Source organism: Eurypyga helias, unplaced genomic scaffold (assembly GCF_000690775.1).
Source record: "Eurypyga helias isolate BGI_N326 unplaced genomic scaffold, ASM69077v1 scaffold37214, whole genome shotgun sequence".
In the NCBI taxonomy this organism is placed as follows: Eukaryota; Metazoa; Chordata; class Aves; order Eurypygiformes; family Eurypygidae; genus Eurypyga; species Eurypyga helias.
This window is the reverse complement of record NW_010245215.1, coordinates 27,711-45,174: the sequence shown is the minus strand read 5'-3', so window position 1 is coordinate 45,174 and position 17,464 is coordinate 27,711. Positions and strand designations below refer to the sequence as shown.

The 17,464-nt window shown below is 40.1% G+C and overlaps 1 protein-coding gene across 1 annotated transcript in view; it reads right to left on the bottom strand.

The window, feature by feature from the left end:
* Positions 1 to 17,464, bottom strand: part of PREP (prolyl endopeptidase) — a gene marked incomplete at its 5' end in the record, with an annotated part of 43,627 nt that overhangs the window by 4,464 nt on the left and 21,699 nt on the right. Inside the window, 3 exons of the mRNA XM_010149990.1 lie at positions 3,898 to 4,029; positions 6,909 to 7,003; positions 13,799 to 13,935. Of these exons, the coding sequence (XP_010148292.1) occupies positions 3,898 to 4,029; positions 6,909 to 7,003; positions 13,799 to 13,935 (364 nt within the window). The remainder of the gene's footprint in view (positions 1 to 3,897; positions 4,030 to 6,908; positions 7,004 to 13,798; positions 13,936 to 17,464) is intronic.

The window sequence follows — 17,464 nt, the reverse complement described above, 5'->3', positions numbered from 1 at the left end:
TCTTTCCCAAATTCTTCTATCTCCTCATTTTTGTCCACTGTAAAAATGGATCATTTATTCCCATTTTTGTCTTCTGCTAACCAGGATGTTGCTATGACATGATCTTGCTTCCAGCTCAGCAATATCCTTCTGGCGAAGCATTATGTGAGGAGCCGTGTCAAAAGGTTTTGAAAATCCAAGAATAACGTCTCACCTGGATGACTCTTACAAGCACCACGTGCTGACTCCTTCGAATAGCTTTAATAGATTTGCAAGATGTAACTTCAGCCTGCAAAATTCTTCCCTATATGTCAGCTATTATTTATTGGTTTGCCCATTACAGAAGTCAGATTTACTCATCTGCAGCTTGTGGATCACCATGAACCATTTAAAAACTGGCATTACACTTGCCCCCTTCTGTTCCTCAGATATTCAGGCTTAGTAGCCTGCAATTTCCTACCAGAGTTCACTTAGGATCTCACATGTGCACCATCTGTTCCTGGCAACACACCACTTTTCATTGGACTGATTTATTCCAAAACCACTTCTACTGATGCTTCAGATTGAGTCAGCTCCTCAGAGAATTCCCCACGAAAAGAGGACTCCGGTGCGGGAAAGTCTCCCCCTGGAGAAGAGGAGGCTCCAGGGATACCTTATTGCAGCCTTCTAGTACCTGAAGGGGCTACAAGGAAGCTGGGGGGGACTTTTTACAAGGGCCTGTAGTGACAGGACAAGGGGTAACGGGTTTAAATTGAAAGTGGGGAGGTTTAGATTAGATATCAGGAAGAAGTTCTTCCTGGAGAGGGTGGTGAGGCACTGGAACAGGTTGCCGAGAGAAGCTGTGGATGCCCCATCCCTGGGAGGGTTCAAGGCCAGGCTGGATGAGGCTTGGAGCAACCTGGTCTAGTGGAAGGTGTCCCTGCCCATAGCAGGGGGGTTGGAACTGGATGGTCTTTCAGGGCCCTTCCAACCCAAACCATTCTGTGATTCTATGAACTCCCCACACTCCTCAGGAGGGAACATCAATACAAACAGATCATTTAGTTGTTCTGCGCTGCCCATTATCTCTCTTAAGTGCCCTTTTTACACCTCACTAACCTGAAAGTCCCACAGATCCTCTGGCCAGCTTCCTGCTTCTGATGTGCATAGAAAGCTTTTATCGCTAATCTTTATAATTTAAGCAGTTTTCTCATCAGTCTCTTGTGGTCTGTCATCCACCCTGTCTTCTTAATTTTAACGTAATTTCTATTTTCTGAAGGATGTGATTTGACTTCTGGTCATCTCTGATACGAAGTATTGTGACTCTTCCTGGATCCTTTCCGAGCCATTTTCAGAAGGTATACACTGTGCTTTAAACAGCTGTCATGCAAAAGCTCTTTATCCTTTCAACTGAAGCTTTTGATTAGATCCCTTCGTGTTATTTCCTCTTATGAAAATAAATAATATTCTGGTAGGAAAAAAAAAAAGCCAAAATAACTGTCATTACATTTAATTTCAGTGCTCATTATTGCAGAGTGCCTCTTGAAGCACCGTGTGTTGCTCAGGGTTTTATAAAAAAATTGCAGCCTCTACTCTACTCCCCTAAATAGTTACTTCGGTAAGAAATCACTTATCGAGACACTCATGCATTCCCATCCTACCCCTTTAATTACCCATAATACTTAATTATATGTATTAATAAACTGTAACCTGCAACACCAATTTATTAGTGAATTAGTGAATCCTCTACACATACTTGGATCTTTAAAATTCAGTGCAAGAGCAAGATTTCAAAACCTCAGAACTGTTTGTCTAAGCAAACGCGGGAGGTCAACAGCGGTGCTTGCATGAAGGAGGCTTTCAGCCCACAGCTGAGCTGCTCTGCTCAGCTTTGGGATCACACTGCGGGACAAGGAAGTCTTGTTCTGCAGTTGAATGAAGCAAGAGCCCAGGGCTCTGCAGTCCTCAGAGACACCTCCTGTTAGTCAAGGCTAAGAGGAAACCGCTTTTTGGAAGAGTGACAATACGCTTCCTTGTCAGTTTTGGGTTTTTTTCCCTTCAATAAGTGAGAACTGAGAAAATCTGGCAGTGGGTCCTTGTACCTGAAGTATGAGTGATGCTCTCTAGTGCTGCATGAACAGCTATTGCAAAATTTAGATCTGATTTGATGAAAATTTAGAATTTTCTAAATTCACTTATTTCTACCCAGTCAAGGAAAATCCCCATCTGGCTCCCTATCAAGAGCATGGAAATCCAACTGGATTGTAAATCCATTTGCAAGTGCAAGGGAAGGTTCCTAACAACAGATTTTTCAGAGCAGGGAGGTCTAGATTCCTAACACCTATCTCCTACTGGAATGAGGTACACCCCGCAGATGTCACTCGCTTCCCCTTACCTAACCAAGGAGCCCAGCTGACTTTTTCAGCCAGAAATACAGGGGTTTTGATAACTAAAGCTTGGCAGGATGAATCTCATCCTGACTAAAACTGAAGTCCACATAACCATAAAACAGTATTTTTAGAAGCTACGTAACACGTCGAAAGTTTAACTGCATTTCCAGATATATATTTATGCTCACGTAAAACTGATCTGTGCAATGCTATCACTCCCAGTGGTGTCATCCATTTCTACTGGTGCTGTTACTTACAGTGCACCGACACCTCCTGCCACCTGTAACCGTGAAGCGTATGGGCAGAAAGCAAAAGTCTAACTGCACATGTACTTGTTATTTATTTTTAAAACAGCTGTTTTTTAAAAATAAGAATGCAGGAATAGCCAAGATGGCTTAGACCAAAGATCTGAATGACACCAAATCCTGTTTCTTAGGCTGCATGCTAGCTCACCAAAAAATAAAATAAAAATCAATAGAGCCAGTATTCAGCAGCAGATAAATAGGGAAGGAGCAAGCAAGGAGTGGGCCTAGTAAATCTGCTCATTTTCTATAAACCAGCAGTTGATGAACTTGAAATGCTTTTATTTTCTTCTCACATGAGTAGCTCAGCTCTGTCATACTGTCACATGCTTTTCATGCTGTTTAAAAAGAAAAACCCCACCAATATTATTAATTCATGTTTCCTTCTCCTTTCAAAAATGAACAAAGTCACCCCCCTTTTTCTTCTACTACTTTCAGACACAGGGGATTTAATCAGAAATAAATTCTGTAGCTCCTTAAATACTGCTTGGACTCTGAAATGTTTTTGTGACAAGCTTTTCTGTTTAAGAGAAGGCATTTAATTTCCTTGAATTCCAGCGCACAGCAGCTAATTACATGTGAACAAGATGCATATGTAACCAAAGTGCTACATTCACACAGTCCCTCAAAAGCTCATGACTCTCTGAAGTAGCTGTGCTTGTATTTTATGTTTCTCAACAGAGACATTCATGGTATTATTTGTGGTCGTGTTTTAACTACACAATGAAAATAGGAGTCAAGTTGTTACATGTCCCTGTACAAAGGCTTTACACGCAGTCTAAGAACAAAAATGCATAACTAGAGAAAGGGTGAAAGAGAAACTCCGATGAAGGACTGTGGGACACTGGATTCTGGCTTACGCTACAGACAACACAAAGCTTCCTGATGATACATAACAGATTTCTGGTTATTCAGTTATTATTTTGTAAAGGTTAGCTTTAAGAGATAAAACTCAAAACCCCTATGTTTTTTAATACATTCTTAGTTATTGTGTGATTCTACCACAGGGTCATCTTTGGCAGACAAGACAGTAAGTATGGATTTTAACAGTCAGACTTTGCTAGAGACTGCAGAATCCCAATGCCTTGTGCAAACAGCAAATGAGGTACAATTGTGTATATTTAGCACATAGTATACATGAATGTTTTGATATCCTGGCAACTTCTGAAAAGAGATCTCATCATTTCTCATCCGGATACTTTGATAAACCCAGCACCACACCCAGAAAATGTACGAGCAGATCTTACCAACTAAGAGGCCTCCATTTGAGCCTCCATTAATGGTCAACTTCTTTGGGGATGTGTAGCCTTCCTTGATGAGGTATTTGGCAGCACACTGAAAGTCATCAAAGCAATTCTGTTTGTTGGCCAAGATACCACCTAGCACACAAATAAAACGAATCGGTTGATGCCATAAAATCCATTTGATGCCATCTCTTCAGAAAAACATGAGTGCAAAAATACCTGGGAACAATTCCAGCTTCATGAACCCTTTAATAATTGATGTGGCTCAGAAAGACAGCAAAAATGACAGATTCTTTCAACACAGAGGGGGTATAAGATGGTTCTGTCAATAACACTAATGCTTTTAGAAACTCTGAATAATCCATACCAATACTGTGCAGTGAGTGCCAGGTAGCGTTCCTAACCAGTAAAATTAAAGCTAAAAGCTTTGTATTGCAAAATATATGCAAAATGACCACATACAATCCACTTGAGGTTTGATCTAATGGGACTTTAAGAGCATTAAACTGTGACAGTTTCTTAAGGCAATAAAGCTTCCACTTACCAAATAAGCACTTCTAATTTCCTGGACATAGAATATATGGCTTATAATTTACTTTTTTTTCTATTAGTTATTTTCAAATCAATGATATATAGCTATGGTCAAAAAGGGACTTCATTTGCATCTTGGTTTGAAACTTTATTAATGGACTAAGAGTACGGAAGATGCTGCCATTCTGCTGAACAAAATTCCAAACAATCAGATCTATGAAGAATAAATCATGACTGAAAACGTAGGACCAGATGGCATCATTGGTAAGACTTCCAGTTCTCGAAACAAAGTTTTGCTGGGTGGGATAGGGAAGGAAAATGATGGTTTTGCCCTACAAGCTTTCAACTATTTGAGCAGAAGAGTATCAACCTAGAGAACTCAGTTGACCAAATCTCATAATCTTCCTGCATTAGATGCTTGTTTGGTAAGAGACTAAAGGCTTCTCCTCGACGGTTATCCTACCGTAAGAGCTGGTATGTCCTTTCTCAGGCAAACAAATTATAGTAAGAAATGGGAACTCCTCATATTCCTGTAGCAAAGGCTGTGGTCCAGCTAGGTAAGAGGGGCTCAACAGATGTGCAGAAGTGGAACTCCAGTTCCATCTACTTTGTTTAAAAGCTGGATGTTTATTCTAAGCTAAATGCCTACAGTTCCCACTACGGTTCAGGTACATTCAGGACAATTAATTCTACCCTAAAATAAGTGAGATGAGCTGTAATTTGGAGGTGTCTCTATCTTCACTGTCCATCCAGTGATCCTAGACACCTAGTTTACACTGGATGCTTCATTTCTAAGTTGCAAAAATTTGGTAAGATAACTCTGACATTTTGTCAAACAGATCTTGCAGAACTGGGACCAGTAAATTTTAAATAATTTTTGAACAAATACACATCTTTGTCACACTAACAAGACCATTGAACTGGTCAACAAAAATGTCTTAAAACGTGGCAATAAAGGAGAAATAAACCTTACTCTTTGCTCAAAGTTCTGGTCTGGTGTAAGGTCAGAACACTACCTATACAATTAAACCTACGCAAACAGACCTCTATAATTGGTTCTGGAATTAACAAAGAACAGATACATATCATATTATGCAACTCCAGTAAAAGACTTGGGTCAAAATTAAGCAGGAAATAGGCGAACCAAAGAAGCATTATTGTATTAAGATAAATTTTATTAAAACCTATTACAAACCAATTGGCAAATTAAAATTAATGAAGGATACTTCATCTTTAGCAGTAATATCCTGTATCTGTAAGCATATATAGCTTCTATTTATGAAACCATTACAGATTTAACTCAATTGTGCGGAAAGGGCCCAGACAAAAAGTTACCGCAGATGAAATGGTAAAACCAAGATGTCATCATATGGGAATACCATTTTGTTTGTTAAAAAGTTATATAAGGATTATTCCCACTGCAAATTGATGCATCATAAACACCACTGTTACGGTGCATTTGTCTTGCTGGCATCTCCAGCAATTTATGCACCAGATTCTTGGGATGTGAGTAAGGCATCACTATTAAATAATGATTGGTGTGTAACAGAGATGAACAGGAGTTTCTCCAGCTTTTTTTTTTTCTCCCTCTGATGAAGGGGTGCAGAAAAGTGTCAACAATAAGGCAAGTTGACAGACAATCAAAGGAATAAAACAAGGATTGAATGGAAAAACACAGACAGAAATACAAAGGTACGAAGAAAAGGGGAAAAGAGATTGACATGGTTTTGTAGTAATCTACAGCATAAAAATCAGCTTAAAACCACCCCAAAAGGTCAAACGCTGCCTACAAGTTGGACACCCTAAGACAGCATGGAGGGGATGGCATGTCACCGCACCTGTGGAGCTGATTGCTTTCATATGAACCTAAATCACATTCACTAAATATTAAAAAAGAGTCTATTCATAAATTATGCAAAAACAATCTGGAAAAGTTACATTCTGAACTCAACAGTTCACACCTCCTGTAAGGTTCTGAAAATATTTTTTTGATTTGTTTTGTTTTGTGTGTGTGTGATACCGGAAGAGTCTAAATAGTCAATGCTGTTGCTTAGGAATCTAGAATTGTGAGGTATGTGCACTTGCAAATGATTAAAGATGTACGTGAAAGCAAGACTGGTCTCCTGCAATGCTGTCAGACGTTTTTTGGAAAATCATTTCAAGATGAATAGCTGCGTTTACAAATCCTTAAGCCCAGGAACTTGATCTTGCTTACAAAAAACCCACAACGATTTTCTTGGAAAATACTGTGTTTGTGCAAACCTATCTTTAAGTGGACTGCAAAAATTAAAACAATCTACTGAAAACCATCAGATAACACTGGATGATGTACAGCTTTAACATATGAGTAAGGAAAATTTTGCTTTTCTACAGAATAAGTAAGAGGCAAAAGGAGATGTGACTGTGGAAGAGGGAGTGAGAGAAAATGTTGTCATTTTCCTTGCTAAGCCTGCAGTTTTGCTACTTTATTTGGAATGACTTACCTTTGTGCCAGGTCTCTCCATATTCACCACCACCCCTGATGTTTGCCACTGCCAGAACACCGCCTAAGTGTCGCACAAAAATAAGTCTTGACACACTGAAAAAGAAAACAGATAAAGGGTTGGTTTTACTACATTTCAAACTGCTTATATTTCGATCATTCTTACAAAAATATTTGGAGGGAAAGATCTCTCCCAAGATCAATGATGAAATCATGAATGAAGTCCCCCTTGATGGCAAAACTCAGCAGCCAGGCTTTTTTTCAATGGTTATCCTAAAAAATGAAACTTTCTGCAGGCTCTGGAGAGGAACCGGTGCTGGCCCACTCCCTTGCTGCTGCACTTCAGAGGACAGTGACCAGTGGTGGTTCTACCTAACTAAAGACACTCCCGCCCAGCTCTGGACATGTCCTCATTTTTTGGTCATCTCCACTTCAGTGTGGAGATTAAAGCTATGCACTACCACCAGATTCCCATGGCTTTCTGAAGTGTTCCTCTCCTGTGGGCCCTGTGCTTTTTCAGAGAGGAAGGGAAGGACTAGCCCCAATGAAGAAAGCGAAGAATTAAGATCAGCACCTGATCTTTGTTTATGAGCAGGTATTTTTAACTTCCACTTAACATGTGTTTTTTTTTTTCTTTGACCTTAATAGAACTGTGTTTGTCAAGAAAAAAAATGCCTCTCCCATTGTTTTGTGCCCAGGGTCTGCAATCAAGTTCTGGCCAATCCCCTTCTTCCGCTTGCTAAATACAAAACAAATATTAAAAAATAAAATTACAAGTTCTGCCTTCCTTAGTATCTCTAGCACCTGACTGAAAGCTAAAGTAACATTTATTTTTTTTAAATGTAAAATTGAAAAGGTACCAAAGCTATTGCCATCTTTTTAAAAGGGAATGAAGTACTTTAAATTACATTTAACTATTAAGAAGAGAAACAGACCTCTGATCTGTTGAGGCTGTAGCTTAACACAGTAGAAGCTCCAGATGGCAAACCATTTATATGCCAGTAAAATTTTAATAATTTAATCTCCCAAAGTCTTTATTTTCCTCTAGTAGGTTTAAATTTCTTATTTACTTGAAATCTTTGCTCATGCAAGAAACCATTGCCTGCAGAAGTTAATCCTACTCAGTCACAAGAGCAAGGATTTGGCCTTTTTACCTTTAAGTCCCCCTACTGCTTATCAGAAATGTCTTGAAAGATGGCAGTCCTACAGTGCCTCTCATGAGGATGTAGTATCAAAACAAGCAAATTTTTCATACCTCCCAAAGCAATTATCTGTGTACTGGCACTTGTTCTTCAGAGCGCATGCCAAAGATTACAGAAACAAAAAGGAAGGCAGAAGGATGACTGATAAAGAGATTTCTGTGTTTTCATTACCCATCAAAGGAAAAACTTTCCACCTAGGCTGGTTATCTGTGGCCATCAGGTGGCTCAGGAAGCATGAATCATCTCTGTTCTGTAAAATCAATTCTGAAGCCCATCACTGTGAATTGTATTTTCCTTAGGTTGCTGTGACATGTTGATCAGATGCAAGATTGATATTCTATGAGCACACTGTGCAAAGGTCAGGGGGCATTATTCTGTCAAACTCCAGGATGCCTAATTTTGACAGGCTGCTACACAACTAATATGGAATAGCCTGACAGCAGATTGCCTCATGAGATTGTGGCTTCTTAATATTTGGTATGTCAGAGCCACAAAACCTCATGGAATATTCTGCACTTCTTTTCTCTGTCCCAAACCAAATCAACAGAAACTTCTTGGCCCAAACTTACTTGATCTCCTAGAAATCCAAAACTGCAAGTATAAGAACTGCAAATAAGGTGTGAATTGCAAAGGCAAGAATTGCAAACAAGGTAAGAATTGCAAATAAGCGAATTTTGCTACCCAAAATTTTGCCTGAGAATATTAAAAAAAAAAAAAAATCCAGAACAGAGTCCATCCTCTTACATTTGCTGCAAGAAAACTGTGCTCATTTTGAGGGATCAACATATTTAACCTACAAAGAATCTGTGAGCAACATAAAACTAAAGTATTCAGTGTATTCTATCTGTCCATGGATGCCTCTAACAAAGATGGTACCTTGATGATAATTTTAGAGGGGTCTAGGTGCTTTAGGATCTCACAGGATATGCAGTAGTCTTATTACAGGAAGCTAGTCCCCATTTCCACAAGCAAAAAACTTTTCTGTCACACATGGGGTAAAGTCCAGAGTTTGAGAACAATCTTTACATTGCCCAAATTGTAAGTAATGCTTAGTGTATTTGTGCTCACTCTCAGCAATGCTACTGGGATTTAGGCACTTCTGAAAACATTACCCCATATACCTCAACATATACATACAGTAATGTCACTGCCAGTGACTATTAATTAATACCTGCTGTGGTATGCTTAGTAGTAAAGTGGGTCAGGACCCTAACTTCACCAGTACATTGAGGAAGATGTGCCTAGAGCTTGTAACAAGCTTTCTCAGGGAAAGGCTTTTAAACACAAGGAACCAGGTTTTGTTAATATATAAGATGGGCTCATTAACCTTTTAAAAAAGTGAAAATTACAAGTGATCAGTCAGCACAAAATTCAAGCTTATACACAACCCTGCTACTGCCTCCTGTGTTCCTGCTTCCAGATCTGATTACAAGCAAATCAGATTTGATTTTTGTGTTTTTGGTCACAGCAAACCACCCTGGATGCCTATGAAATGTCTTATGCTGCACAGGAAAGTCTGGCTCCCTGCTCTTCCCAACAGTCTCTCTAGCCTTCTCATCAGCCCTATTTTTCCTTCTCTCCTGGGAGCAGGGTAAAGAAAAAGTATAAAGAAAAGGGCAACAGTGTCAGGAAGGAGCCAGTGGAGGGAGGATAGTTTCTTCCCTGGAGAGCTCATTCCTGACCCTATCACTCTTTGCTTAAGAAGCATAACACAAAACAACCCAGAAAACAAACAAAAAAACCCCAAACAGAAACAAACAAACAAAACCCCCAAACCAACCAACGAACAATCCCAAAAGTACCCACCACACACAAAGAAACCCCAAAGCCCAGAAAACAGGTATTGCTTTTTTTGCTGTACAGAACAATGCAAGGAGCTGCTTCAAGGAGCAAGCATGCTTTCCCAGAGTTAATGATCTGCTGTCAGGTATTACAGCTGATGGCTGCAGCCTTCGTAAAAATGCAGGCTAGTGCACTGGTGATGGGGAAAACACATCCTGAGACACTAACTTGGTTGGTTCCTTGATTCTGTGGAGCAGGAGGGAGCAGTAACAAAAGTACCTGAAAAGAGTAATCTTGCACTCTGCACCGGTGGCTACATTGCCTGAAATTTCTGTGGGCTTACAGCCTCTCCCTGCACTACCCCTTTGCTCAAAGGCTTGGTACAACCTGTCCCTGCAGCGGTGAAATGCAATTTCACAGTCTGCTTCACAATCAGCTGTATTCCAGGATGCATGAGAAACGGCTCCTCCGGTACCCACACAGGCACATAGAGAAGAGCAAAGGGAAACACACTGGTTCCTGCAGGGTGATGAGCCGAATTTGAGGCGTTGGCAGTGGGTTTGTTATGGCCATTCCCCAGCAGCTCTGCCAAGCCGCTGGTGTAAGTTCCATCAGCTTTCACTTGCACTCACCCTGCGGGTTGTATAATTGATGGAAGTGCTCGAGTGGGCACCCTGCTCGAAATGCAGCTCTTCAATCCAGAGGAGCACATAAAAGATGCATGCTTGCATTCAAAAATAAACCACTACTGTAACTGACTTAATGACTTTGGCCTATCGTTCTAATGGTTATTTCTGGATCCTACAACCTGTTGGTTTGTTTCTATTGCTTTCAGTGAAAAAGATTTAATTTTCATTTTTTGCGCTGGAGAAAAAATGAAAAGCAACATCAATTTCTGAGTTGAGCAGAAATAAGCTCTCCAAGCCAGAGAGCTGGCTGACATTACTGGGTGCGAAACACCAGTGAGAAAACATTGTCCTGGTTTGAGGAAACACAACACAGAAACAATCCACTGGAAAGGAGAAGACGGAGTGATTTGAGAAAGTTTGAAGAGCCTTAAGTTCAAATAAAAAATTCAGGAATATTTATCCAGGAACTTCTTTTTTGGTGGATTGTTTTTTGAAGGCAAGCAGGCTACTCCTTGGTTGCATTTCCATAGCACTGTCTCAGCTGAGGATCAGGTGAACCATGTGGAAAGCCTCAGCCTTGGCCATCCTGTGGCTCCCTTCTAGCCCTTGTGCCTGGGGTCATCTATCAGAAAAACTGATGGTGTTGGGTGGTTGGATCTGGAAGTTCCTTGTGGAATAATTGCAGTATACAGTAACAGGGATGCAGTCAAACATTACTTGAATCTGCCAGGTAAAGGGGGGAACTGGATGTCCTGCCTTCCTGGCATAAATTCTCTATTACAAATTCCTTTCCCTAATCTTGCCTGCCTGCTTATTTTTGGAACACACTTCCTCACCGAGTACTCAGTTCTCAGGTTAGTAACCATAAAGATGCATCTGAAGGCTTTGTGGTTTGTTTTTTTTGGTTGGTTGGTTGGGTTTTTTTCATTTAAGAAAGAGAAAGGCTGAGAAAGGATGCATTGATATCATGAGGAGACAGTGAGGAGTTTCACTTATGCTGTCAGTGGGATAACGTCTTTTGATCTGGAGATGGTTGATAGTTCTCTGTGCATTTACTTTTCAGAGACTGCTAGAGATTCATATTCTTATTTTACAGACTGTGTAACAAAGGCTTCATAGGGTTCAGAAAGGCACAGGTCACTGCTCTCGTCTTCCTCTCTTCTGTCAGCTGCACCCTCCTGCTGCTGTTTGATGGACTCCTACAAGAGCTAAGTTTTAATTTGCCACAATGGCAGAAAACCGCCCACGCCTTTTTGCTGGGATAGTTTTCAGCTGCTTGTGCAAGGTAAATCAGCTTAGCAAAGGTTCCCACAAGCACCAGGGCCAATGGATGGGAGGTGGAAGGAGGCATCATGAGATACCTTCTCCTTTTGCCAGCAGTCAGCTCGTGTCAGCTCTGCAGCACAGGAAATTTTATCTTAAATCAACAGATACATAATATTTACTTTAAAAAAGAAAACATGATAAAACTTATCACAGTTTTCAGCATCTACAATAAACTGTAATTAATCAGTGCTTGAGCCTAATCTAAAAAGGAATTTAAAAAAAAATCCTGGTTATATAATTGTGTCTCTCAAAAGCCACAGGAAATTAAAAATGTAGCTTTACAAAGCAGATAAAAAAACTTCCAAATAATCACAGAACACAAGATGGGGGGTCCATTGTTCAAGAAGGTATTTGCTAGAGAGGATGAGAAACTGTGAATGCTATTTAGAAATACAATCAGTGACCTCGAAGAGCGAGCAAGACAAAGGATTTCTTGAAGTATGCCAACTCTAAAGCAAAACTGGTAGCACCTAAACTTCATAGGGTGGTTACATAATAGATTATCTTTGTGTTGGTGACCTGCTCTTCTACTATCTGAAAAATTGCTCTCCATTCAGTCCTTTGCATTTCTGCTTTCCCTTGCCACTGCATATTACAGACAATCACTGCCTCCTGGTAAATCTATTCAAATTCCCTTGCTAAGGAAATAAGCCTTTTCTTTAAAGAGATCATCAATTCAGTAAAGCTTATAGCTTTTGAGGGCTACAAATCCTGTTTTGCACACAGCATTTTTGGTTTACAATGCACTGCTTTGCATATGCAGAGGCTCTATCATGTGCATCTCAAGACACAATCATCTTTCCTCTTTCCTGATTATATGGAATGCAGTAGGATTTTGCTTCTTCTGTAATCTCCTCAAAAGTATAATATGAAAATACAGCTAAATTTTAATTATTTACATTAAACAAATATTTTCTATACTATTTAGACATATGTAATTGTATAACTTGGAAAAAAGAAAACTTTCTATGCTATTAGGTCAGCAAAGGGCTCAAATACTTAATGTAATATGTCCATATGCCTTACTGTGTCAAAGCAGCAAGAGGTGAAGGTATAATCCAAAGGGCAGGGTGCCTGCTGTAAACCTCAGAAGAGCACAGCACTTCTCTGCTCTGACATAGATTTATCCTGTGATCCTGGGCAAAACCCTTGAATTCAGAATTAACAAAGCAGACAAATGATGCCTGGACACTGATGTGCAGTCCTTATGCCCCCCTGTGCTGGTTTTGGCTGGGATAGAGTTCATTTTCTTCACAGTAGCTAGTGTGGGGCTCTGTTTTGGATTTGTGCTGGGAACAGTGCTGATAACACAGGGATGTTTTCATTACTGCTGAGCAGTGCTTACACAGAGTCAAGGCCTTTTCTGCCTCTCACCCCACACCAGCCGTGAGCAGGCTGGGGGAGCACAAACAGCTGGGAGGGGACACAGCCGGGACAGCTGACCCCAACCGACCAAAGGGATATCCTGTACCATATGACGTCATGCTCAGCATATAAAGCTGGGGGAAGGACGAAGGGGGGGATGTTCGGAGTGATGGTGTTTGTCTTCCCAAGTAACTGTTATGTGTGATGAAGCCCTGCTTTTCTGGCGATGGCTGAACAGCTCTTTCCTGGAGATAGCTGAACGTCTGTGTGCCAATGGGAAGTGGTGAATTAATTCCTTGTTTTGCTTTGCTTGTGCATGCAGCTTTTGCTTTACCTGTTAAAACTGTCTTTATCTCAGCCCACAGGCTTTCTCACTTTTCTGTCTCTCTCCTCCATCCTGCCATAGGGGGAGTGAGCAAGTGGCTGTGTGATGCTCAGTTGCCGTCTAGGGTTAAACCATGACACACCCATCTTGCTTCTCAGAGACTTGAAATGGATCCGAGAGATCCACAGTCCACGCTCCCCTCAGTCTGTGATAGTTGTTAATACCAGATACTTCAGAAGAAGGTATAAATTACCCTGCTTACCTGTAGCTTGGTGTAATTGATATGTTGAAGCCTCCATATCCATACAAGAAGGCAGGATGAGAACCATCCAATTTAATTCCTTTCTTGTGAATAATAAACATTGGGATCTTAGTACCATCTTTGCTGGGGTAGAAAACCTAAGATGAGAAAAAAGAAATCTGTTATTCTCATAGCTCTCCACAACTGCTGTTAACAAGAATCAGAGGAGATCACTTCCATGGTGCCCAGTGAGTAGAACTTTCTGAGCAACCTGCAACAATTGCCCAGGTCAGGTTCAGTATGGCCATCACCCACCTGGTTGCTTAATAGCTCTGGAAAATATATCAAAATGAGGCAATACAAAGGGTATGACAGTAGCACTTTTATGTATCTTATCCATCAATTCTACATAGAAGGAGGTTTCAGAAAATGCTACAAAACCAACACAGTTCTCTGCAAGGGAAGCCTGGTGATGTGAAAACCCAAGAACTGCAGGGTCCATCATATATGAAGGCAGAAAAGACTGTGCTGTCAAGGAGAACAAACAGAACTAAAACCAAATTGCCAATCTAAAATTGTAATTTCTAAAAAAATTTCCTTTTTAAAATTCAAACTTTCAGACACAAGAGAACAACAGACAGAGAAGAGACACACTCAGGGTAGGGTGGTGACTTAGTGAGACCCCACTAAAAATTACATTGTTTTGGATAAGAGCACTATGTTACTACAAAATAAATCTGTAAAACTCTCTTAAGATCTGATCTTGTACCACTGAAATCACAGAGAATTCCTTTATATCACTTGATGCAGCAGTATCCTTGTAAAAACATTAAATTTAATCACAACCAGAAGACCACATATATTTAAAAAGTCACAGTATTTTGGTTTTAGTATTAATAATTGGCACAAACAACATTTCTCAACAGATTTGCTCCACACACCAGATTCAAGCCAGAAGACTAAACTATGAATAGCTAAAGACACTGTTTCTTACTAAGCCTTGTGAAAACAACAAAAAGCTGACTACTCAACATGTGTACACGCAGCATGCATTCACCAAAGCAAAGTCTGTATCCATCAAAAGTGGACTAAGCATTAGCCCTTTCCAGGTTGTCTCAACAACCACTCTACCTCTTCACCGTGGTAACATAAGCCATGACAGAAACTTTTGCAGCACTCGGTGCATTTTCAGGCATTAGCCAGCACCAGGAGCCCTAATGCTGCAGAATTCCCAAACCCATCCAGCAAGACAACTGAACTACCAGCTGGCTTTCAGCTAATAAGCTGCCAAACCACCAAGTATCCATGTAGCACATGCTTTGTGTGTCTCCTTAATACTGCCACAGCACAGTGTGAACTTAAAAGCTAAATTCTACATGCACAAACACTGAATGCAATTGCTTAACAGAGTTCTCGTATCTTGTTGTTTTGATGCATGTATCTGCCTGCGTGCTCTAATTTAGGATCCAGTGCATCTTATTTTCCCAGTCAAGCAAAACACGTGGATGCAGTTTACCACCTGTCGTAAAGCTCTGGCTGACTACCTTTCACCGCTTTGGCTTTAGCATCATTATTTGCAACTTCTAGTCTAATCAGAACAAAGAATAAGTGAATGAAGAATGACATTCTTACAATTTTGTTGCATGTTTAGAACCTCTGTGCTTTTAAAGGAAATAGACCTACCACACTTCAGAGAGCACATGATTACCAGGATCTATTTTTATAACACATGAAACCCCCCTAGCAGTAACATGAACTTGTGCAACACATTTATTCTGAGCATTGCCTGTAATGTGAAACATTTAAATCCACACAGCATGTTGTAAACAAAATCACATTTAATTTTAGGTTAATCATTGATAAGGAAATGTGAGAAATTTCAAATTAAACCACATCTACTTCCAAAGGCTTCACCAAAACCTGTAGACATATTCCAGATAAAATTCAGTATGTCAGAGTTCCCAGCAGATGGAAAAATATCAGAACAAATGCCTGAACGCATTTCTACACCAATGAAATCACTGTTTCCAATTATTGCCGCAACTGCATCTTTACTGACAAAGCACTCATCAGAACTCACTGCAGTGCATTTAAGTATGTAGCTGAACACTACAAAACAAATAAAATATCTGATGGACAGGAGGACTGTGTGATGAGGACTTCCAGGCAGACTCATCTCTAAAATGCCATCCATCAACTCCAGCTGTTGCTGGCAATTCACACGGCGTGAGCACATGGCCCTCCTCTGTTTCCAGCAACTTACTGCTGTTGGCCAGTCCTTTCCTGATGATCAAAGGATGCCACTAATTTTACTACTTCTTTCTGAGCTAGGGGCTTTTTTTTTTAAACTCTGAAAACTTACTTCAGTAGGGCTTTTATCATCACTAGTTAAGATTAAATAACGCACCATTAAATGAAAACTCAACAAAAAAAGATGCACACCAAGGTGACATTTGCAGTTTAAGAGTTTTCACTCCTATCTTCGGTAAAATAATGATTACCTCTCCCTCCAAGATGAACAAACAGGAGGGGAGTGGAAATCAATTTAGTGAGACACCGAGATATGTGAAGCTATTTAAGCTCCTTCAAATAGACTATTTTCAACAACTGATTCAATCTCACCTTTAAATTAGGCGTTATCTCTGAAGCAAGTCCAATGGTTTATTCATGTAACCAATAAAGGGACGCACTTCTATCTCAAAGATTAAGGTAAACTGGAAAGGGCAAGCCCTAAAAAGAAGAATTTCCCAAGATGGTATTTCATGCCTAATTTTAGAAGCTTGTCAGCCTTTACAGGAGTAAATGCTTATAAAAGGGTACTACCGTTTTCTGCCTTATCACAGATAGGAGTGATCCACTTGTTCTGGTCACGTTATATTACTCATTACTCACATATTTTCAAATAAACACTCATGTCACTACAGCCATTAGCACATATAAGAAGACGACAAATTAGCAAAGTGATTTTGGACGTAAAAGGATGGAGAACAATGCTTCAGACAGATTATTATGAATGCTGAAACTCACCATTCAAGGAAGGACATGCTAAAAAGAAGTATTTTCAGCCTCAAGGAATGCACCAGCAATGCTATGTGGTTGACAGGGCACTCCTGCTGCATGCAACCCCTTGTGCTATTCTAGGAGCGTATCGCTGGAGCAGTACAGCAGCCCTGACATAGTTGTAGCTAACTTCAGCTCACGCTAATGTCCCTATCTGTCACGCTGCAAAGGGGTTTCAGTGCCAGAAAGAATCACTTTCAATTCAAATACCGGAACCTGAGGCATAAATTTATGGCCGCTATTCTTATTCTGACCCAGGGAGAAAGCACCACTGTTAGCACAATTAGTCATTACTATAAACTACATGAAGAATAAGCTATACAAGCTACACAAACAACAATCTTAGTCATTCTTCTTTAGTGCATACATATATATTTAGACTGACTTTCATCTTTTAAACTTAGCATGTGAAAGCAATTCATGCTCTATTTTCACCTAAACAAGACAAGGGAAATTTACTTCCAAGACAGTTTACAGAGTTACAGAGTTTTACAAGTAAATGCAGCAAATGGCTGTGTGCTAGGATTTGTAAATTTACTTAGGAGTTAAGTTGGATAAAAACGTTCCGCACATTCACTTCTGGGGAGGTCTTTATCCTCCCAGTTATTATTTGCATTAAATGTGCAG